The following is a 24,636-nucleotide window of genomic DNA, read 5'->3' as shown; positions in this document are numbered from 1 at the left end:
TCGTGTAAAGTGTTGAAAAGTCATAGGTTTTGATGTTATTGCTTTGGGAAAGTTTTGCGATTTCAAGTTTACTAAAAGTTCTTTAGAATTTTTTAGAATCGACATTTGATTAACACCACTTCTGACATATGTAGTCGCACAGTAAGTTTGAAGCTTCTCCTTCACAACTGTTGATATTTTCGTGAGGAGCAAAGATAGGGGCTCGGTAGAGCACTTACTGGATCCAGCAATGTATCTTTGTTTGTAAGGGTTTTATGTAGTTTAGGAATCCAGTATAGGTACGGTAACTCATATTTATTCGACCCATTGACTGGGATATTAAATAGTATAAGTACGATTACCAAAAGTGGAATTAATGCCAAGTTTGTTTAAAATACAGTTGTAATAATGAGCCTTACAAACAAAGACAATGTTGTTACAAGCTTTGTCAGCTGGAACCAAAACATATCCCTCATGTAACCTATCTAATTCTTTTATCACTTCTGGTTTACTAAACACAGAAGGATAGATGGTACGTATTTTTGTTTTAAGATATTTAATGCGGGATTTTGATATTCCTCTTATGCTTTTAACCTATTCTGACAATGTATCAAGTTCCTCGTTTTCATATTTAGCTTCGACAGAATTCATAATAGAGATGAAGTTCTGTTGCCAATCAAAAGACCGAGGTTCTCTGTATTTAAGACCTTTTAGATATATATAAGGGGAGAGAGAGAATATACAACAAAGTTTATTTCATTACATTGCTATAATGATCTACACATGTTAAAAGCTGCTATTTCTATGAATGGAAATACCTACATGTATTTTTCTTTTCTTGTCCATTATCAATTTCAGGATGTCAAGGACAGGTTTAGTGAGTGATATTCAAGTATATACTGCTTATTCAAAATAATTTATTCAAATATGAAATGAAATGACGAATCCTTCATTTTCTTCTGATAAACTTTATCAAATTCCTCGTTCTGTGCCACGGTAAAATGGTTCTTCCAGTCCCCCACTTCTCCTACAAAGTAGATTATTAAATTACTTGTAATTTCTTTCTCTTTCATTGTGTTAACAGCATAATATAGTAATCGTGTAATAGTTAAGGAATTGCATCTACACTGTATACGTTATTTGCATTATCAAAAACTATGATGGGTGCATGTATGATCAGCAAAACCTGTAATGCTGAAATGACCCATACTTCAAAGAGTTAACATGTTCGCCAATTAATCGTTAAATACCCATCATGTACAAAACTTAGACATTTATTCTTTATGTTTTTTTATTTAACTTAACTCAGTTGGATCACCTCGTTCTTTTCCGTTACATGCTAGAAGCATTTTAGGGAAATATTTCGAATATAATTGAGACATTATATAAATTTAGTTAGAGACATACTGTGATTTATTATACACATGATTCAAAATGATATTCAAAAACATTTGTAGATTCAAAATATGAAAACACAAATACATTAAATACTTAAAGACGCTCTAGATTACGCCAAAAAGCAAGTTGTTTTGAGCGCGTTAAACCGTATGAGTGCACGGATACTAGTACTGTTGTTGTGCCAACGGGGTATAGGAAAGTATGATCTTATATGTATGAACGGCGAAGATGACGAACAGTGATCAATCTAAAAAAAATCCAAGAGGAATACATAATAAAGAGTTGGGCAAACACGGACCTCTGGACATACTAGGGGTGGAAGCAAGCGTTTAGGAGAAGTAAGCACTCCTTGTCGACCGCTCAAATCCGCCGTGAACCCTATGTCTTGATCAGGTAAACGGAGTAATCCCTGGTCAAAATCAGTGCACCAACAACAGCCTAACAATCGGTATGAAACCCGTCAAACAGCATTTCACCCAGTGATAGGTTATAGGGGCAGACTAGATCATTATAACGACCATAGAATTTGTGGAATGCTGACATTTAAAGGAGATTATTGAAACCCCTGTAATCTCAACTTGTTTGTCAGTAGCCTACCTCGATTTAAAAACTGCGTATTGAATCAGTTGAGAGATATAAACAGCATATGCAGGTGATAATGAAATATTACTACATAAATATGGGTAGTCGATGATGGAGAAGTTGAAATCATCCTGTTTGTCATAAAGTTGATTAGATAGTTTGCCGTTAATATTCATTTTGAATAAGATATCGAAGTACGAAGCAGATATGGAGGACTCTGTGGTGTTTTTTTTTTAATCTCGCGTTCACATGGATATATCGAATCGACACATGAATGAAAATTATTATTGTTAATGGATAAAAAAAATCTCGAGTTAAGGCAACAGTAAATTGTCTTCTTCTTATATAGAAGCTTTTGAATAAACTTTTCTTCATAATAGTATAAAACAGGTCAGCTACAAAGAAGCACAATTAGTGCCCATGGGAATTCCAACAGACTGTTGGGAGACCTGAATACTAAAGACTATAAAGATATTTTCAATGAGGAACTCCAGCATAATTTTTATTTCAACTTCAGAGTACTTCTGCATGGAATGAGAGTGGGGTTTAGCAAAGTTGTTTTTGGATGACTGATCACTAGATATGAATATGTCCTTTTTTGTTAAAGAAGCAACTGTCTATGATGTTAAAGTCTATTCTTTAATTGATCGTGAGGAATGGTCGTGTAAAGGGTTGGAAAGTCATACGTTTTGATGTTTATTTGCGAAATGTTTTGTGATTTCAAATTTACTAAAAGTTCTTTAGAATTTTTTAGAATCCACATTTGATTTATACCACCTTTGGCATGTTGCGACACATTGGGTTTGAAAGTTTCGTCTTCACAGCTGTTAGTATTTTCGTGAGAAGCAAAAGTAGGGGCTTAGTAGAACATTTATACTATGCAGCACTGTATATTTCCTTGTAAGAATTGTTGTGAAGTTTAGGAATCCAGTATACATGTAGGTACGGTAAATCATATTCACCCATCCCATTGACTGGGATTTTAAATGTGTCTAAAATTTAAGCATAATTTTGAAAAAATTTATCTGTTGAAAGGACAGTGGAGTAAAATTACGATTACCAAATGTGGAATCAGTGCTAAGTTCGTATAGAATACTGTTGTAATAATGAGCCTTACAAAGAAAGACAATGTTTTCAAACTTCGTCAGCTGAAACCAAAGCATATTCCTCATGTAACCTATCTAAATCCTTTACCACTTCTGGTTTACAAAACACAGAAGGATATATGTTACGTACTTTTGTTTTCATTTGTCTAATACGGGATATTGATATTCCTATTATACTTTTAATCCATTCTGACAATGTATCAAGTTCTTCTTTTTCATATTTAGTCCATCGTCTAGCATAATCCTCGACAGAATTCAAAATAGAGATGAGAATCAATTCCATACTCATACACATAGAATAATAATAGAATAATATTGGTTTTCATATTTAGCCCATCGTCTTGGATAATCTTCAACACGACACAATTAATTAAAGAGATGCAGTTCTGTCGCCAATTGAAAGACACAGGTTCTCTGAATTTAGGACCGTTTGAAATAAGCAATGCCATGTCCTAATTTTGAACTATATCAACATCACCATTAATGACGAGTCCAGCTGTACTATAGTTGAAAGAAGACTACGAAGAAGAACACATACACTGTAGGTGGATGATGATGCATAGGAATTTCAAGTTAGATAGGTAGAAGTAGTTCAAATATGTCTTGTACTTACTTTCTCATCTTTTGTTCTAGCATGCGATGGAAAAGAGAGAGGTGACACGATTGTAATTTGACAGTGTTTTTTAAAAATGATATTTCGCGTCATGTTTGTCTTAAGATTTCTACGATTTCTACAATCAATTTCAAAGTTGAAATTGAGTATAAATTAATCAGCGTAGGATTATTCTTCGACAAGTGTATAGGGATGCACGCCAATCCTCAGGGCATTTCATAACAAACAAGTTGATAGTACAGGGGTTTCAAAAGTCTCGTTTAAAGTCAGCATTTCGCAACTTCTACGGTCGTTAGAACGCTCTAGTTTGCCAATACAACATATCCTTGGGTCAAATGCTGTCTGACTTGTTTCATACCGATTGTTAGGCCGTTCTTTACGCACTGATCTTGACTACGAATTACTTCGTTTACTTGACCAAGATATAGGGTTCACAGCGGATGTGACCGGTCGACAGCGGATGCTTACGTCTTTTAGGCACCCAACCCCATCTCTGGTTATCCAGGAGTCCGTGTTTGCCCAACTCTAAATTTTGTATTGCTTATAGGAATTATGAGACTGATCACTGTTCGTTATCTTCACCTTTCATAATTAAGTGAACTCTTATATAGTTAGCGATCAGCAAGAAAAAAAATCGAGTCTTTCACAAAGAGGACCTATGTGTGATTTTTATCAAAATGAATGCCAACCTTTTCTATACATTTTGTCTGGATCATGCATATCCGGGTTTGCACCAGTCTGGTTCCTGTCGTCATATTTATCTTTATTGGCAGATCTCATGTTTTCAAGTTTACATTTGTGAACAATCTCCTCTGCAAATGTTTCCGAACACGGAATTCCAAGATGTTTTGCAATAGACTTCACTGTTGCAAAAGGGTTCTACAAGTTAAAGAAAATTATGTAGTATATTCAATACAAATTGTTATGGTATATTTAATGGATATATCTAATTAACACAAATAAAACAGTGATATGGGAAACTGTAGTTCTCGATAGTAAACAAGATTTTGAGTACTATAGCAAATCCTTACTAGATTAACAATAATGTTTACCATAATTCGCTACATTAAAGTATCATTCACTCCATTTTACTAACGTTAGAGGATACCATTTAGATTGCTGCTTTTAGGAGCATGAAATTACTTTAGTTTACTACAAAAGATTAATTGTTTTCATAATTAAAAAATAGTCTAATCGTCCGTGTCATTTTTAAAAAAAAAACATTCTACAATTTTGCGCATTGTGTTGGAGGGCATTTCAGTCCTGTTATAGGATATCATACGTTCAATGTCCGTTAATGTTTTTTTTTTTGGATGAAAAGTGAAAACAAAGAGCAGTGATCAATCTCATTACTCCTATAAGGATTACAAAATAGAGGTTTGCGCAAACAAGGATTCCTGGATATACCAGAAGTGAAATCAGAACTAAGCATCCCCTGTTGACCGGTCGCAACCGCGGTGAGTACTATATTTTGATCAAGTAAACAGTGATCCGCAGTCAAAGCCAGTGTACAAAGATCAGCCCAACAATTGGATAAAACAAGTGAAACAGAATTTGACCCAATGATAGGTTATATTGGCAAACCAGATCAGTATAACAACCATTGTTTTTGCTAAATGTTGACCCCCTAACGAAACTATTGAAGACTCTGCTAGATCAACTTGTCTGCCGGTCGACAGGGGATGCTTACTCCTTCTAGGCACCAGATCCCAACTCTGGTGTGTTCAGGGGTCCGTGTGTGTCCAACTATCTATTTTTGTATTGCTTATAGGAGTTATGAGATTGATCACTGTTCGTTATCTTCACCTTTCAGTAGTCTGCCTTAGTTCAAAAACTGATCACATGCAGAATCTTGCGCATCGCACTATTTGAGAGACACAAACAACACGCACTGGCGACAATGGAACACCACCACACAGGCATGGGAGGCCGACGACGGAGAACTCAAAACCAACCCGCCGTCACAAAGCCGAGTTGCCAGTTTGTCGTTGATATTTATTTTCAATAAAATATATATGTACAAAGCAGATGTGGAAGACTCTGTGGAGTGAACATTATCATTGTTAATTAATAAAACATCGTCTATATAAATTATCTAAATGTCGAATTGAAGGCCACAGAATGAGATGTTTTCTTCTCATGTAAATCCTCTTGAATAAAGTTTGCTTCGTAAAGAATTTAAACAGGTAGCCAATAAAGGAACACAATTCGTACCCAAGGGAACCCCGAGAGATCGCCGGAAGAACCGTTTACCAAAGACCATGAACACACAGTCAACGAGGAATTCCCTATACGACTGATTACTAAATATGAATTTTTCCTCATTTTTTCCGAAGAAGCAACTGTCTAGGATGTCAAAAAGTCTAATCTTTAATCCACCGTGAAAAATGGTCGTGCAAAGTGCTGAAAAGACACCCTGATGTTGTTGATTTGAGAAAAAGTTTAGCCATTTCTAATTTACTGAAAGTTCCCTGGGTTTTTTCAGAATCCACATTTCACGCTTCTGGTATATGTTGTGGCATAGCCCAAAGTCCCTCCCCACAGCTGTCACTATTTCTGTGAGGAGAAAAAACAGGTACCCGACAAAACATCCACTGGCTCCAGCAATGCATCTTTGTTTTAAGGGCCCCTGTGTAGCCCAGGAATTCAGTACAGGCACAACAATCCACACTCATTCAAATGTGTCACAAACCGAAGCACAATTCTGAAGAACCCCATCCCCAAAAGGGCAGTCGGAGCACAAGCATGACCACCAAATGTGGAACCAACGCTAAACTCGCCCAAAATACAGCTGCAACAACGATCCCAACAAAGACAATGTTGCCACAATCATTGTAAGCTGGAACCAAAACATATTCCTCTTGTAACCCACCTAATTCCCCGATCACCCCTGTATACAGAAGGATAGTTAGCGTCATAGTTAAATTGTTGATAACATGTAATTAGCGATTGTTATAATTCTTGAAGATTGAAAATGAAACCGATTGATTTTGAGATATATTTGACCTTTTGAGTTTTCTCAGACATTGACCAACGAAACGAACAACCATATCGTTGCATTGTTAATTTAATAACATTGTTCGGACGACCTTTCCTTTCCTCATGAGGAACGAAAAAGTTTTAAACAAGTAGAATATGTACAAAACAGGCTAGCCTAAGTTCGCAATCGTAAATACACTGAAAATTACATGTACTTTGTGGCTTGTTAATCAATGAGTTATTTAAGGGGCGAATTACGCAAAATACTCTTCCAATGATCTGATTCACAAAGCTCTCAGAGATTGGGTGATGTATTTATTCTCAATATTTAGTACATTTCTACAACTACAAGATACCTTATTCATTTCTTCATAGTATAGACAAAGGTAATTTGTCTTTTTCTTATTTCTTTCTTTCTCCCAATCTGTGGTGTACTCATACCAATCACATCTGCTTCCTGAAAAGATATACATTTCATTTTCACAAATTTAATAGAAATATATGTAAAATATTGTACTGCTATCAAGTTATCCTACCTTCAACAACAATTGTTGTTTTCTTTCAAGATTTGTTTGTTTGTTTATTGTTTTACGGCCCTTTTCAGTGTTTTGAGATTGTTTTCACTCGCATATAGAGACGTCACCGGCTGAAGGTGAAGTGCTACAAATTTTGACCTATTAAAAATAGACTTTATTAATCTCAGGTGGAACAAGTTAACCATATTACGTTGACAAATAGTAAAGCCAGCTCGTACCCAGATATATTCTATTTTAACTATGCATTAAGAATAAATAATTCATAAAAAATAATAAAAAAAATTAATAAAAAAGCTGATAATAAAAATAATATATGTATATTTATGAACACTATAAAAATAAAGTATGAAATAAGAAATTAACAAAAATTTGAAAGAAAATATAAATAACAAGCTTGAATAAGTAGACAAAGTGGACCAATGCAAAACAAACACAAAGAATAAGTAGCCTAGGAAATCGAATCAACATCAGGCATTCCCGTACTGATCATATCTAGGGTAGACGTGTACAAAACTTTATTTTTATAGTGTTATATATATATGTAATTAGCGATTGTTATATATATATATATATATATAAATATATATATATATATATATATTTCGCTGGGGCGAAAATTTTCAGTACCTAGTTGTGATTATTTAGTGCTTTATATATTAATTGATTATCACATGTATCGTTTAGATCCTAGGGGTAAACGTAAGGTTGGGTGTTATAATTGTTTGTTTGTGCTTTATATATACAGTGAAACTTCTCCAAACCGGCCCCTCAGAATACCGGTTCTCCCTGAATATCGGCCGATTTTCAAAGTCCCGGCAGAAATATTAAAATTTCCTTACAAAGAAAGTCTTACAAAACCGGCTACCCCTGAAAACCGGACATCGGCCACTTTTTAAAGTACATTTGTTAACAAACATGTGTAATTTACCCTTAACATACCGGCCACTTTTTGTAGACAAGAAAATTTTGGCCAAAGGTTAATCAAGATCGTCCAGGTGTGCTAATTGACTGACCAACTAGCCAGGTATGAAATTATCAAGTGGAGCTGTGAAAAACACTGGTGGCCTCTTTAATTTCTATTGTTTACCTGTGCTGTCAAGGGTGTTAATTGACACTTAACTACTCCAAGAGACCTTCCAAATTCTGTACAAAATGTAAAAAAACCAGTTAGGAAATTATTGAATGAATACCGTATCAAACGCCATCTTGTTTCACCATACTTTCGTATGGATATATATAAGCGGTAATTGATAAAGAACAAACCCATGACTGTTAATGATTATTATTAAAAGACAGATTAATTTTCTTGGTTTCCATAGACTTAAAATTCCAAAGAAATATTCAAATTACAATTTCATATTTACTACTGTACTTTTTAAAAACGTCAAAACAAAATTGTTAATGACATAAGCAATGAATGTAAACAGAGATTTTATAGGTAAGAGGAATTCCAATAATAGGCCTCTGTGTTTTCTTTATGAATCCCGTTATAAAGTTTCAGTTTAAAATTAGATAAGATTAGATAATTTCAGCGAGAATATTTCTTGTAATTCATAATTATCTTTAGGTACAAGCGGACTAATTTAATCTCCACCGATAATTGATCATAGATCACCAGATGAAAGTGAATAGTACCTACTTTGTGAATATTGAGATAAAACGTCTATAATTGCTAAATTCTCGGTATACCGGCCATCCCTCTAAACCGGCCGTTTTTCCGGTCCGAGAGCCGACCGGTTTAGAGAAGCTTCACTGTATATATATATATATATATATATATATATATATATATATATAAGATAACGAAAAGTGATCAATCTCATTACTCCTATAAGCAATACAAAATAGATAGTTGGGCAAACACGGACCCCTGAACACATCAGAGGTGGGATCAGGTGTCTAGGATGAGTAGGCATCCCCTGTATATATCAAATAATAAAAGTAATAGTCAAGAAACACAATACTCGAATAACATTTCACTGTTACCGCTTTCGGCTTTAATGCCTCTTCAGACAGTCATAAAGTAAAACTTATACAGTACCAATTTTGATGCACCAGATGTGCATTTCGACAAATAATGTCTTTTCAGTGATGTTCAACCGAAATGTTTGAAATCCAAAATAACGATAAACTTCCTAGAGCTATTTTAGGGAAAAACAGAGTGTCAAAAATTGGAGTCAAATTCGTCTAAGGATAAGAGCTATGCATACGGCAGATAATCCTTAATTTTGAAATGAATTTTTCAATTTTATCACAGCAATCAAATATGCATCCGTATTTTCAAGCTAGTAACGAAGTACTTAGCTACTGGGCTGTAGAGACCCTCGGGGACTAACAGTCCACCAGCAGAGGCCTCGACCCAGGGGTCAAAATGTAAAACTTATACGGTACCAATTTTGATGCACCAGATCTGCATTTCGACAAATAATGTCTCTTCAGTGATGCTCAACCAAAAGGTTTGAAATCCAAAATAACGATAAATTTGTTAAAGCTATTTTAGGGGAAAATCATATAAAATTGCTAAGTAACGTCAACATATCACAACGTAAGTAATTGGCCTTTGTGACGTCATATATACACAATATTAGACAACACTTGGAAATCAATTATAGAGAATAAACTCCAGTTTTTAAAATACGTAAGGGCATGAACTACAAGGCTTCACGCTACTATACTTTTCATGAAGCGCTGTGTATTTTCAAAACTGAATATATTTGCTATATGTACATAGCTTTGACAAGTTTATTGTTATTTCAGATTTCCAAAATTTCGGTTGAGCATCACTGAAGAGACATTATTTGGTGCATCAAAATTGGTAACATAAGTTTTACATCATGACCCTTGGGTCGAGGCCTCTGTTGGTGGACTGTTAGTCCCCGAGGGTCTCTACAGCCCAGTAGCTAAGTACTTCGTTACTAACTTGAAAATACGGATGTATGTTTATCTCCCCCATGCATACCTCTCATCCGTAGACGAATTTGACTCCAATGTTTGGCACTCTGCTTTTCCCTAAAATAGCTCTGACAAGTTTATTGTTATTTCGGATTTTCAAAATATCGATTGAGCATCACTTAAGTGACATTATTTGTCGAAATGTGCATCTGGTGCATCAAAACCGGTAATGTATTTATAAGTTTTACATTTAAGTCTTTATCTTTTCTTACCTCCGTGCTTAATCACTAAATACATATAATCATCCCAGCTTATTGGTGAAACGGTTATTTTTGAGTTCATCAAGTGATAATAGAAGGACACGAATACATCTTTCGGATTTCGTAGCAAAAGCAAGTTCTTTCCTTTCCCTTCCAAAAATGCATTTGGTATCTGATTGGGAAAAAGGTGTGTATTGAAAACCCTTGGTCTTTTTTCTTCACAGAGCTTGTCGACAGAATGAAATTCCAACATGGCAACTTCTTTTGGACGATTTTCATATTCAGCTTTCCCTTTGAGCAGCATTGTAATCATTTCCCAAACCCAGTGCGTCCCTGTCCAAATATCGGAATACGCAAACATTATAGAAAGGATCACTTGTTAAGACTTTGTAAACTTAGAGCAAAATTGAATTTAAACATTCAGGAAAATAAAGTTTATATATATATATATATATATATATATATATATATATATATATATATATATAAAACTCTTGGTCTCTTTTCTTCACAGAGCTTGTCGACAGAATGAAATTCCAGCATGGCAACTTCTTTTGGACGATTTTCATATTCAGCTTCTCGTTCCAGTCTACTAATGTTATCCTTTATATGGGTACTAGTATTAGTAAAATTATCATTTCTTGCGGAACTTTGTAAACCTAACCTATATATATAGAAACAGGAACGAAATGCGGGACAAACCATATAATAATAATAACCGAAAAACCAAACACGCCACAGTTCATCAGATCAATTATTGTGGAGGGGACGCTTCCCCAAGGAACGACAGAAAACGTTTCGATTCCATCTATTATAGACAACCTAGAAGTTAGTCATAAACCCCACAACGATGTGAAAATATTCAATTTTTCCCAAAGAGACATTTCAGAAAACGAAATGAAAATCTTAAAAAAGGGTCTAAAATTTACGCCCTCACCTAAACGAGATAATTTGGATCTCACAAAGGATACTGAAGAAATTTGTCGGAAACTTAGACTACGAGAATATTTTCAAAATGAAGAAAGTATAGATGAATCTTTGGTTAGAAATAAAAGTAACTTTAAACCGGAACCTAACCCAGATAAACATCTAGATGAATATATAAAATGTTTACAAAGTTCCGCAAGAAATAATAATTTTACTAATACTAGTACCCATATAAAGGATAACATTAGTAGACTGGAGCGAGAAGCTGTCAATAACCTTGCCACTGATGATTCTATTGTTATCAAAGAAGCGGATAAAGGCGGAACAATCGTTATTATGGATAAGGATCATTACAAAAAATGGTTTTAAATCAACTTATGAATAATAATTTTTACCAAGAAGTATCTTCAAATGAGGATAGAAAAACCATGCGCAAAATGAAGAAATTTACGTCCAAATATACAGGTACTTTAACCGATAAAGAAGTGGATTATTTAACAAACTTCGAAATTAAAACTAGTAACTTTTACTGTCTTCCAACGATTCATAAGTCCAAAGAAATACAAAACGGAATAATAGGGAAAAACTCGTCCTATATCAAATTACCCCAACCATCAGATTTAAAACTAAGACATATTGTAGCTGGACCTACTTGCTCTACACAAAGACTCAGCAATCTGTTGGATGCAAGGTGAAGATAACGAACAGTGATCAATCTCATTACTCCTATAAGCAATACAAAATAGATAGTTGGGCAAACACGGACCCCTGGACACACCGGATGTGGGATCAGGTGTCTAGGAGGAGTAAGCAACCCTGTATATAATTCTTAAACCACTATACCATTTTGTACCAAGCTACATAAGGGATGATTTAGATTTCCTTAGCTATATACCAGATAGGGTTGAGATCAATACCAAAATGGTTAGTTTCGATGTTACATCTTTATATACCTCATACTTTAGGATTAGAAGCAATTGCCTTCTGGATCGATAAACACTACAGTGAAATTAATCCAAGATTCTCCAAAGACTTTATCCTAGAGGGATTACAATTAGTCCTAGAAAATAATTATTTCATGTTTGATAACAAATATTTCTTGCAAATAAAAGGAACAGCCATGGGAACTAAAGTCGCCCCAACATACGACACCCTAGTATTGGGTTTCTAAAGGAAAAATTAATTGAAAAAACAGACAGGTTATTTGGAAATCAATTTGCTCAATGCATAAGATCTCATTGGAAGCGATATCTAGACGATTGTTTTATTTTTTGGTCGAGATCGTATATAGAATTAAAAGACTTTCATGATGTGTTAAATAATTTACACCCCCTCAATTAAATTTACAACAAACGACACAGAATTACCTTTTTTGGATATCCTTATGATAAAAGAAAATCGGAAAATTATAACAGACTTGTACTACAAAAAACGGATTCCCACCAGTACCCTCTATTCAATTCTTGCCATCCCTCACATGTAAAACGCAATATACCTTTTAACATGGCGAGACGTGTTTGTACAATCGTCATTGCTGAAACCAGAAGGAATAATCGTCTACAGGAATTAAAAACATTTTTATTAAGACAGAAATATCCGATAAATTTAATAGATGCCGCTGTTGAAAAGGCCAAATCCATACCTATCGCAGAACTCCGGAATTCTAGAAGATCAGGAACCCAGGATGAAATAAACAAATTCCCCTTGTCGTAACTCACAATCCCCTTTATATAAATATGTACTCTTCTGTGAAACATTGCTTCCCAATTTTACAACAATCCGACAATCTAAGGACCTTTTTGAAATAAAGGACATTGTCAACAGCCGACGTCTACCTCCAAACCTTAAAAAATTACTAACAAAAGCCAGATTTTCATCTGATGAAGAAAAACGTACAGTTTCCAAATCTATGGATCCCCGTTGTGGCACCTGTCCTTATTTAAAAACAGGAGACTCATTTACTTTTAAATGTGGCAAAACGTTCACTATACATACTAATATGTTGTGCAAATCCAGAAATTTAATATATTGCATGATTTGTATTTCCGGCGGAGAAAACTATATAGGACAGACCGGAACCAAACTAGTCGAACGTGTGAGAGTCCACATACAACAAATACGGGACCCGTCCATCAGGAATACACCCTGCAGTGAACATTTCGATTTATGTGCCGATGGAGACTTTTTAATTTTTCCGTTTTATAAAGTTTTAGAAAATAATGAACACTTACAGAGAGCAAAAGAGGACTATTTTGTAAAGTTATTCAAACCTAAATTGAATGTAAATTAATTATTATAACTTGCATGTTACATTTCAAGTCATTGCTTTATTTTGGCGCCTTATTGACTTTAACTTGCGCCAATTTAGTGTACTGCCTTTGTGACGTCACAATAACGCCGTCTTAACTACAATGTCATAATAAGTACATTGTACTGTAATTATAGGTTATAGACTTTGTATGGGAAAATATGACGACCGAGTTTTTTGGCGCGTAGACGGACCGAGCTTGCGAGGTCCGTCCGCGACAAAAAACGAGGTCGTCATATTTCCCATACAAAGTCTATAACCTTTTTATTATATACTTCCAACTTCATTTAGAAACTAACAATAATTTTTTTTTTACAATTTCTTTATTGGTTTAACTGAGTAAAAGATGAAAAACACGAAAAATTTGAAAATTAACGACGTAGTAATTTGCTTGTGTATTGATTGTGACGTAATGTTTGCGGGCTGGAACGTTTCCGGGCATATATCGTGTGATATATGCCCGCAAACGTTTAAAGAAAAAAGAAGAGATGAAATTGAAAGTATATAATAAAACTTGTTACACTCTGAAGAGCCGAACTACACGACGAAATCGCTAAGTGTAATTAATTAAATGTGGATCATGTGTACTTAGTCATCGTTGGATATATTTTTTCTACTTATTACCTATACCATGGACATTTTGTGCAATTTTACTATATATATATATATATATATATATATATATATATATATATATATATATATATATATATAGACTTAAACACTAAAATCTACAGTTTTCGTACCACATTTAGGATATGCATTAATGAGGACATCATCGTCAAATATTTCCATACTGCGAAGATCGGGTACATGAGACCTAAAGTCTGGAATGAATCCGCTCTTTACCAAATCTAGTGGAATATAATGTCCATGTAACAAAATGTACTTTGATGACCATCCACTTGAGCATTTTCTCTCTACTATCGTCTCATCTTTCAAACTCCCTGCAATAGAATCAATCTTACCATAACATGATATACTCATTCTTCTTTTCATTCTTTAAAATGTATATCGATCTATACTTTCTCTTTGAATAATGATCTCTACTTCTCTATCCATATCGATATCGACTTCTTTATAACCTATGTATAATAATCTATATCTCTTTATGTACAATGATCTACAATTTTCTATATAAAGGAATTTACATTTATCTATGTATAATGATCTACCAATCTTTATGTATAATGATCTATATTTCTCTATGTATAATGATCTATATTTCTCTATGTATAATGATCTACCAATCTTTATGTATAATGATCTATATTTCTCTATGTATAATGATTTACCAATCTTTATGTATAATGATCTATATTTCTCTATGTATAATGATCTATATTTCTCTATGTATAATGATCTACCAATCTTTATGTATAATGATCTATATTTCTCTATGTATAATGATTTACCAATCTTTATGTATAATGATCTACACTTCTCTATGTATAATGATCTACAATTTTCTATATAAAGGGATTTATATTTATCTATCTATAATGATCTACCAATCTTTATGTATAATGATCTATATTTCTCTATGTATAATGATTTACCAATCTTTATGTATAATGATCTACACTTCTCTATGTATAATGATCTACAATTTTCTATATAAAGGGATTTACATTTCTCTATCTATAATGATCTACAAATCTTTATGTATAATTATCTATATTTCTCTATCTATAATGACTTACATTTCTCTATGTATAATGATCTACACTTCTCTATGTATAATAATCTATATTTCTCTATGTATAATGATCTACACTTCTCTATATAGAGGGATTTACATTTATCTATGTATAATGATCTACATTTCTCTATGTATAATGATTTACATTCTACATTTCTCTATGTATAATGATTTATATTTATCTATGTATAATGATCTACTTTTCTCTATGTACAATGTTCTATATTTCTCTATCTATAATGATCTACAAATCTTTATGTATAATTATCTATATTTCTCTATGTATAATGATTTAGATTTCTCTACGTATAATTATCTACATTTCTCTATGTATAATGATCTACAATTCTCTATGTATAATGATTTACATATCTTTATCTATAATGATCTACACTTCTCTATAAAGAGGGATTTACATTTCTGTTTGTATTATGATCTACATTTCTCTATGTATAATGATCTACATCTCTTTATGTATAATAATTTATATTTCTCTATGTATAATGATCTATATTTGTCTATGTATAATGATTTACACTTCTCTATCTATAATGATCTACATTTCTCTATGTGTAATAATCTACATTTCTCTATGTATAATGTTTTACACTTCTCTATCTATAATGATCTATATTTCTCTATGTATAATGATCTACATTTGTCTATGTATAATGTTTTACACTTCTCTATCTATAATGATCTATATTTCTCTATGTATAATGATCTACATTTCTCTATGTATAATGTTTTACACTTCTCTATCTATAATGATCTACATTTCTCTATGTATAATGAACTATATTTCTCTATGTATAATGATCTTCATTTCTCTATGTATAATGATCTACATTTCTCTATGTATAATGTTTTACACTTCTCTATCTATAATGATCTACATTTCTCTATGTATAATGAACTATATTTCTCTATGTATAATGATCTTCATTTCTCTATGTATAATGATCTTCATTTCTCTATGGATAATGATTTACATTTCTCTATGTATAATGAACTATATTTCTCTATGTATAATGTTTTACACTTCTCTATCTATAATGATCTACATTTCTCTATGTATAATATTAGTTACACAGTTAGTGACCTGATACGGAAAAATACATGGTGTGAAAAGAAAACCCGTATCGGGCGAGGCGAAGCCGAGCCCGATACGGGTTTTCTTTTCACACCATGTATTTTTCCGTATCAGGTCACTAACTGACTGTGTAACGAATTTATCACGTCGAAGACCTCTAACTGTATATGTGGGTGTCTATATCATACAACTTAGTCAAATGTCTTTCCTTTTGAAACGGCTGCAAGTCGAACCCGACGATAAATAAAATTACTCGCCGAATACGGATTTTACTCGCATGATACGGTTTTTTTCACGGCGTCATGTGACCAAGATCTGACCAATCAGATTTCAACAATTTTGTCTGAGGCGTGATAATGAACTATATTTCTGTATGTATAATGATCTTCATTTCTCTATCTATAATGATCTATATTTCTGTATGTATAATGATTTACACTTCTCTATCTATAATGATCTATATTTCTCTATGTATAATGATCTATATTTCTCTATGTATAATGAACTATATTTCTCTATGTATAATGAACTATATTTCTCTATGTATAATGTTTTACACTTCTCTATCTATAATGATCTACATTTCTCTATGTATAATGAACTATATTTCTCTATGTATAATGATCTTCATTTCTCTATGTATAATGATCTACATTTCTCTATGTATAATGTTTTACACTTCTCTATCTATAATGATCTACATTTCTCTATGTATAATGAACTATATTTCTCTATGTATAATGATCTTCATTTCTCTATGTATAATGATCTTCATTTCTCTATGCATAATGATTTACATTTCTCTATGTATAATGAACTATATTTCTCTATGTATAATGTTTTACACTTCTCTATCTATAATGATTTACACTTCTCTATCTATAATGATCTATATTTCTCTATGTATAATGATCTACATTTCTCTATGTATAATGTTTTAGACTTCTCTATCTATAATGATCTATATTTCTCTATCTATAATGATCTATATTTCTCTATGTATAATGATCTACATTTCTCTATGTATAATGAACTATATTTCTCTATGTATAATGATCTTCATTTCTCTATGTATAATGATCTACATTTCTCTATGTATAATGTTTTACACTTCTCTATCTATAATGATCTACATTTCTCTATGTATATGATCTATATTTCTCTATGTATAATGATCTTCATTTCTCTATCTATAATGATCTACATTTCTCTATGTATAATGATTTACATTTCTCTATGTATAATGAACTATATTTCTCTATGTATAATGATTTACACTTCTCTATCTATAATGATCTTCATTTCTCTATCTATAATGAACTATATTTCTCTATGTATAATGATTTACACTTCTCTATCTATAATGATCTATATTTCTCTATGTATAATGATCTATATTTCTCTATGTATAATGATTTACATTTCTCTATGTATAATGAACTATATTTCTCTATGTATAATGATTTACACTTCTCTATCTATAATGATCTTCATTTCTCTATCTATAATGAACTATATTTCTCTATGTATAATGATTTACACTTCTCTATCTATAATGATCTACATCTCTTTATGTATAATGATCTATATTTCTCTATGTATAATGATCTACATTTCTCTATGTATAATGTTTTATATTTCTCTATGTACAATGTTCTATATTTCTCTATGTATAATGATCTATATTTCTCTATGTATAATGATTTACACTTCTCTATCTATAATGATCTACTTTTCTCTATGTATAATGAACTATATTTCTCTATGTATAATGAACTATATTTCTCTATGTATAATGATCTATATTTCTCTATGTATAATGATCTACACTTCTCTATGTATAATGATCTACATTTCTCTATGTATAATGTTTTACACTTCTCTATCTATAGTGGTCTACATTGTGCGTGGAATCAGAATGGTGTTTAACAAAGTAAGTTTTTGTATGACTGATCACTAGATACGAATATTTCCGTTTTTGTTGAAGAAGCAATTGAATATGATGTCAAAAAGTCTAGTCTTTAATTTATCGTGAGGAATGGTCGTGTATAGTGTTGAAAAGTCATAGGTTTAAATGCTATTGATTTGGGGAAAATTCTGTGATTTCAAGTTTACTAAAAGTTCTTTAGAATATTTTAGAATTCACATTTGATTAACACCACTTCTTGCATATGTAGTCCCACAGTAAGTTTGAAGTTTCTCCTTCACAGCTGTTAACATTTTCGTGAGGAGCAAAGATAGGGGCTTGGTAGAGCACTTACTGGATCCAGCAATGTATCTTTGTTTGTAAGGGTTTTTATGTAGTTTAGGAATCCAGTATAGGTACGGTAACTCATATTCATTCGACCCATTGACTGGAATATTAAATGTGTCTAAAACTGAAGCATGGTTTTGAAGAATTTCGTCTTTTGAAAGGGGAGTTGGAGTATAAGTATGATTACCAAAAGTGGAATTAATGCCAAGTTCGTTTAAAATACAGTTGTAATAATGAGCCTTACAAACAAAGACAATGTTGTTACTAGCTTTGTCAGCTGGAACCAAAACATATTCCTCATGTAACCTATCTAATTCTTTTATCAATTTAGGTTTACTAAACACAGAAGGATAGATGGTACGTACTTTTGTTTTCATGTGTCTAATGCGGGATTTTAATATCCCTCTTATGCTTTTAACCCATTCTGACAATGTATCAAGTTCTTCTTTTTCATATTTAGCCCATCGTCTGGCATAATCTTCGACAGAACTCATAATAGAGATGAAGTTCTGTCGCCAATTAAAAGACCGAGGTTCTCTGTATTTAGGACCTTTAAGAATAAGTGATTTGAGGTCCTCATTTTCAACTATATCAACATCACCAGTAATGACATGTCCAGCTGGACTGTAGTTGAAAGAAGATGAAGAACAAGAACATGTTGGTGGATTACGTATAAGATGGTCTATATCTAAGCACTGCAAAGTTTGTTTATAATTAAAAAGTTTGGATGCAATAGTAGAAGTATAGCTGTAGGAAATACAGGGTGTAGACTTGAACTTGAAATAAGTTGGAATACACGAATGCCAGTAACTACTTCTATATGAAAGGTGAAGATAGCAAACAGTGATCAATCTCATAACTCCTATAAGCAATACAAAATAGATAGTTGGGCAAAGACGGATACATCAGAGGTTGGAGCAGGTGTCTAGGAGGAGTAAGCCCTTCCTGTCAATCGGTCACACCCGCTGTGAGCCCTATATCTTGATCAGCTAAACGGAGTTATCCGTAGTCAAAATCAGTGTGGCAAGAACGGCCTAACAATCGGTATGAAACACGTCAGATAGCATTTGACCCAATGATAGGTCGTATTGGCAAACTAGATCGCTATAACGACCATTGAATTTGCGAAATGCTGAGTTTAAACGAGATTGTTGTAACCCCTTCACCATCAACTTGTTTAACCGTAGCCTGCCTCGATTTAAGAACTGGCCATACGCAGAACAAGCTCTTGCATATCGAAGCAGTTGAGAGATGTAAATACCATACGCAGGTGATAATGGAATATTGCTACATAAATATGGGAATTGAGGATGGATAGGGTGAAATCATTCCGTTTGTCATAAAGTTGAGTTGTTAGTTTGCCGTTAATATCTACTTTCAATATAATATGTAAGCATGAAGCAGAAGTGAACGACTCTTTGGTGTCTTTTATTTCGAGTTCACTGCGATATATTGAATCGATATATGAATACGAATCATTATTGTGCATTGTGAGGTAAATCATGTGGATCCTACAGATAAGATACTTTATACTTTGCTACTTTCTGTTGAGATTTAATTCTTTTGGAATGTAACAAATGTAAGTTTAACCACCCTCTGTGGAGTTTGTCAATAATACCCTTAGCAAACTTCTTTGGGTCATATGAATCGCATGCTTAGCTCACTTCTATGCAATTTATTTCTCTGTTTCATATCAATTGTTAGGCCATTCTTTAAATATTGTTTTTGGCTCTTTTTACTTGATCGATATATGGGGATCACTGTGGTTGTGATCGGTCAAATGTCTCGTCCTGTGCACATGATTCCACCCCTAGTGTTTCTGGGGGTCGTGTGTACCCTACTTTCCATTTTGTATTCTATATCGTATACATGTCCTGTAGATTGTACTACTTCAATACTCAGCTAATCCCCTTGGTTGTTACCAATGGTATTCTTGACTACCTTCTGTAAATCTTGGTAGTTATACATTTCGGTAACTTCTTTGGATCTTACCAATGATATTTTATCCTGATTTCTCTAGGCCATTATATTCTATGAATTTTTCTAAGCTTCGGCTTTACCAATGGCATCCTTAAGTAAATTAACGCCTTTGGTTCTTACCAATGCTTTACTATCTGATCTCACTCCTGTAGATCTTACCATTGATATAATCCGCTACATCTTGCGTATCTTACTAATGTTATATCTAGCTAACTCCTGTGGATTTTCGCCGTCCATGGTCGTTATGACTGGTAAATTGTTCACAGATACGGAGTCTACAAAATTAATAATTTGAAGCTGAATATTATCTTATGTGTTCCCATATGATTAAATGATCATGGAATTGATTGGATTCAAGCAAAACTTAAACATAATGAAGAACTACTACTTCTTTTCAATGGGCAATTGGATTGAACAATATCGGGCTGTGCTTGGTCTATTCTATTTACAAGCAGAAGTATTTTACTGCCGTTCACAAATTTATAGATGAAACTTATATGTTCAATTAACTATTATAGTGCCTATTGCCAATTTCTTTCACGTTGCACTATTTGTTAATTCAAAATTCATATTATCAATAAGCACGACATCTTTTATATTATAAGAGAAACTAATAATCTTATTGGTTTATTCAATAAAATAGTGCAAAGCAACAAACCGCCTTGGTATATTTGTAATGGATACCAAACACATAGTGTTATTACCCAAGCATCAACAAGACCCCACCAGAAGTGTGACGAGTATGACTCATACCTTTCGGCTGAACGTTCGATGATTTAGTGTACGAAGTCTTTGTCAGATTTTCTTTTCATCTGGAGTCTTTTAGGTTATATGCAAAATTTCAAGGTATAATAACATCACAAAACGATTGCATTCCAAAGTACCGGTCCCGGTAGCCTAGATCTTAGATCGTTCACTTTGTTAAACAGGAGTCACGGGTTCAATCATGGTACTGCATCAAAGCTTAGACGTTCAACATAGGCAGTGTCTATTCTTTCGGCAATCGTTCTGCATTAGAAGTGAAAGTCATGGGTCTCTCAGAAACGACCTTAAGATTTAGATAACATATCTCTGAAGACGTTGCTATGATAAAGAACTCTTATTGTTATGACCCTGAGCGCTAAGGATAAGACGGGGGTGGGGTTACGGGGCTGCAACCGTATTTTGTTTGGATATATTTAATGTCATTTTTGCCATTTCGAAGTCCGCTTTTCCTTTGTTTTTACCCTAAAAGGTAAACTTGGGGTCACACCCCATCCTTTTTATTTTTCTGGATCTGTCATTAACTGCGAAAGAGACTTAAGCATATAAACAAACTGTATAACAAAGCAGGTTATGGATATGCATACAAATAAACAAATTTTTTGTCAGGTGATTAGCAAAATCGTTTTAATTCAAGGAATGTAAATTTTCTTCCAAAGATGAAATGAACAGGTTTCTTCCTTGCATTTCACTTTGTGTTTCAGATCAAGACTTAAACTAATCATTACAATATGTTCTCAAAATTAAAACAAATCCTGATAACTCAGTCTATAGCCAGATATTATACCCTAAACACAAAAATCAATACGCTAAAATCCGAAAAGTAATCAATCCTTAGTACTTAAAATCTGCAAATAAAGATACCTTTTGAATCAAGTACACCTTTTTTGTTCATGGTGGCTATTGTACAAACCAAAAGTAGAGACAAACCTAACTGATTATAAAGAAACAAATCCGGTCGGGGTACTCCAACACAAACTTAACGAAATTAAACAATCTGTCCTACTGCTGTTTATACCAATAACTCAAAGGATAGTATAAGGGTGGTTGCTGCTGTAGTAGTTAATGGTGATATTTTCTTCACTCGACTTTCATTTCAAGCAGCAATATACATGCATTCAATTATATCAAAATATCTCCTGATAAAAACTTTACTATTTTTAAAATTCTCTTTCCTGTTTACCAGACTTATGAAATATGAACTTATTTTAGACATTTTAAAGCAGATTGGTTGTTGTAGAAAACAGGGTTAGTCAATCAATTTTGTTGGATTCCAAGTCACCATTGGTATTTGTGGCAACATCAGAGCAGACAATACTTCAAAAACAACACTTCTGTTTGAAATTATTCACACTAAAAATTCATATACGTTCCTAAAGCTTACAACTAATAGCAATCGTGTCTCTCTTAGACAGGCTGAGAGGACATATAAACAAATTATATGTAAATAAACCAAACAATCTAATTATGAATAGACAAGATGATATGGTTATCACCAGAATTTGCATTGGTTATTCTAGGTTGAAACATTTACATTTACTTGACCAAGAACGTGACCAGAATGTTTACTTTTTCACTGTCCAGAACAAGTAAACATACCAGATGTATCCAGGATTGTAGTGACCCGCTACAAAACCGAACCCGACTTTTCTGAAATATTAAGTCGATGAAATAACTTCTTCAAAAAGTGAACATCCAAACAATTTTAATATTTGTGCAGGAGATCGACTTTTACTTCCTTTTTATTGTATTTTTTTCATAGATTCACATTGTTGAATTTAAATGTATTAATGTTCATGGTTTGATAGGACATAAAACGGTACGTAATGTCAGAGATCACAATCCCTCTGGCATGCAAAGGGCCATTGTTGTGGTCTTTGATAAGATAGAAGGCTTATTATGAGCATCCACGACAACCAAAACAATTTAAACAAGAGGCTCATGGGCCACATCGGTCACCTGAGTCACCTTGGCCCATATCTGAAGACTTTCCATATATATTTGCATGTAAAACCTTAGTCCCTATTATGGCCCAAACTACCCTTTGCAAACTCAAATCTACACTATGTCAGAAAGCTTTCATGTAAATGTCAACTTCTTTGGCCCAATGGTTCTTGAGAAGAAGATTTTTAAAGCTTTTTCCTATATTTGTATGTAAAACTTTGACCCCCTCCCACTTGTGGCCCCATCCTACCCCCGGGGGCCATGATTTGAACAAACTTGAATCTGCACTATGTCAGAAAGTTTTTTGTAAATATCAGCTTTTCTGACTCAGTGGTTATTGAGAAAAAGATTTTAACTATATATTTGTATGTGAAACTTTGATCCCCCTTGTGGCCCCATCCTACCCCCGGGGGTCATGATTTGAACAAACTTGAGTCTGCACTATGTCAGAAGGTTTGCATGTAAAAATCAGTTTTTCTGGCTCAGTGGTTCTTGAGAAGAACATTTTCCCTATATATTTGTATGTAAAACTTTGATCCCCCCTTGGGGCCCCATCCTACCACCGGGGGCCATGATTTGAACAAACTTGAATCTGCAATATGTCAGAAAGCTTTCAGGTAAATTTCAGCTTTTCTGGCCCAGTGGTTCTTGAGAAGAAGATTTTTATATGACCCCACCCTATTTTTACATTTTTGTGATTATCTCCCCTTTGAAAGGGATATGGCCCTTCATTTGAACAAACTTGAAAGCCCTTCACCCAAGGATGCTTTTGGATATGTTTGGTTGAAATTGGCCCAGTGGTTCTGGGGAAGAAGTCGAAAATGTGAAAAGTTTAACAGACAGACGGACAGACAGACAGACGGACAGACAGACGACGGACGAAAAGCGATCAGGTGAGCTGAAAACGGTTACTGTTTTAACTTTAATCAAAGGGGATACATGTCTAAAATTTCGCCGATCAAATGCGTATGTTAAATGAAATTTAGGAAATATTTGCTTTGTCAGGTACATGCATACATGTACTACTTAATGTGCCTGATGTTGTAACCATTCCAAAGTATTTTAGAACATCACAAATTCAAATACATGATTTAAAATAAATGATGCCTTGCATTAAGTTGAGGTCCCAGTTATTTCAGTCAAACTACATGTATGAGAAAATTTAACACAGATCATCAATATTTTCTTCTAGTTAGATTTAGAACATCACTCTACCTTGTGCTTGTCGACTGGAGTATGATACAAGATAAACTATACTTTGTCAAATTGATGCCCCACTTATCTTTAAAGGTTACTTTGCTAATTTATATCTATCACGTAC

The 24,636-nt window shown here is 33.4% G+C and overlaps 1 protein-coding gene across 2 annotated transcripts; it reads right to left on the bottom strand.

The window, feature by feature from the left end:
* Nucleotides 1–751: 751 nt before the first annotated feature.
* Nucleotides 752–14,520, bottom strand: LOC125649340 (sulfotransferase 1C4-like). 2 transcript variants are annotated; one of them, XM_048876796.2, is made up of 4 exons: nt 14,327–14,520; nt 7,014–7,114; nt 4,368–4,557; nt 752–1,006 (listed from the first exon to the last, which is right to left on the bottom strand). In XM_048876796.2, exons 1-4 carry the CDS (start codon nt 14,373–14,375, stop codon nt 897–899), a joined length of 450 nt encoding a protein of 149 aa, XP_048732753.2. In that variant the 5' UTR covers nt 14,376–14,520; the 3' UTR covers nt 752–896. The 2 variants fall into 2 exon arrangements, with proteins under 2 accessions (XP_048732753.2, XP_056022728.1); XM_056166753.1 differs by lacking the exon at nt 14,327–14,520 and adding an exon at nt 10,358–10,694.
* Between the last annotated feature and the right edge of the window lie 10,116 nt (nt 14,521–24,636).

This window comes from Ostrea edulis, chromosome 5 (genome assembly GCF_947568905.1).
Source record: "Ostrea edulis chromosome 5, xbOstEdul1.1, whole genome shotgun sequence".
NCBI lineage: Eukaryota > Metazoa > Mollusca > Bivalvia > Ostreida > Ostreidae > Ostrea > Ostrea edulis.
The sequence above is the reverse complement of the archived record's forward strand: the minus strand, read 5'-3'. Positions and strand labels throughout refer to the sequence as shown.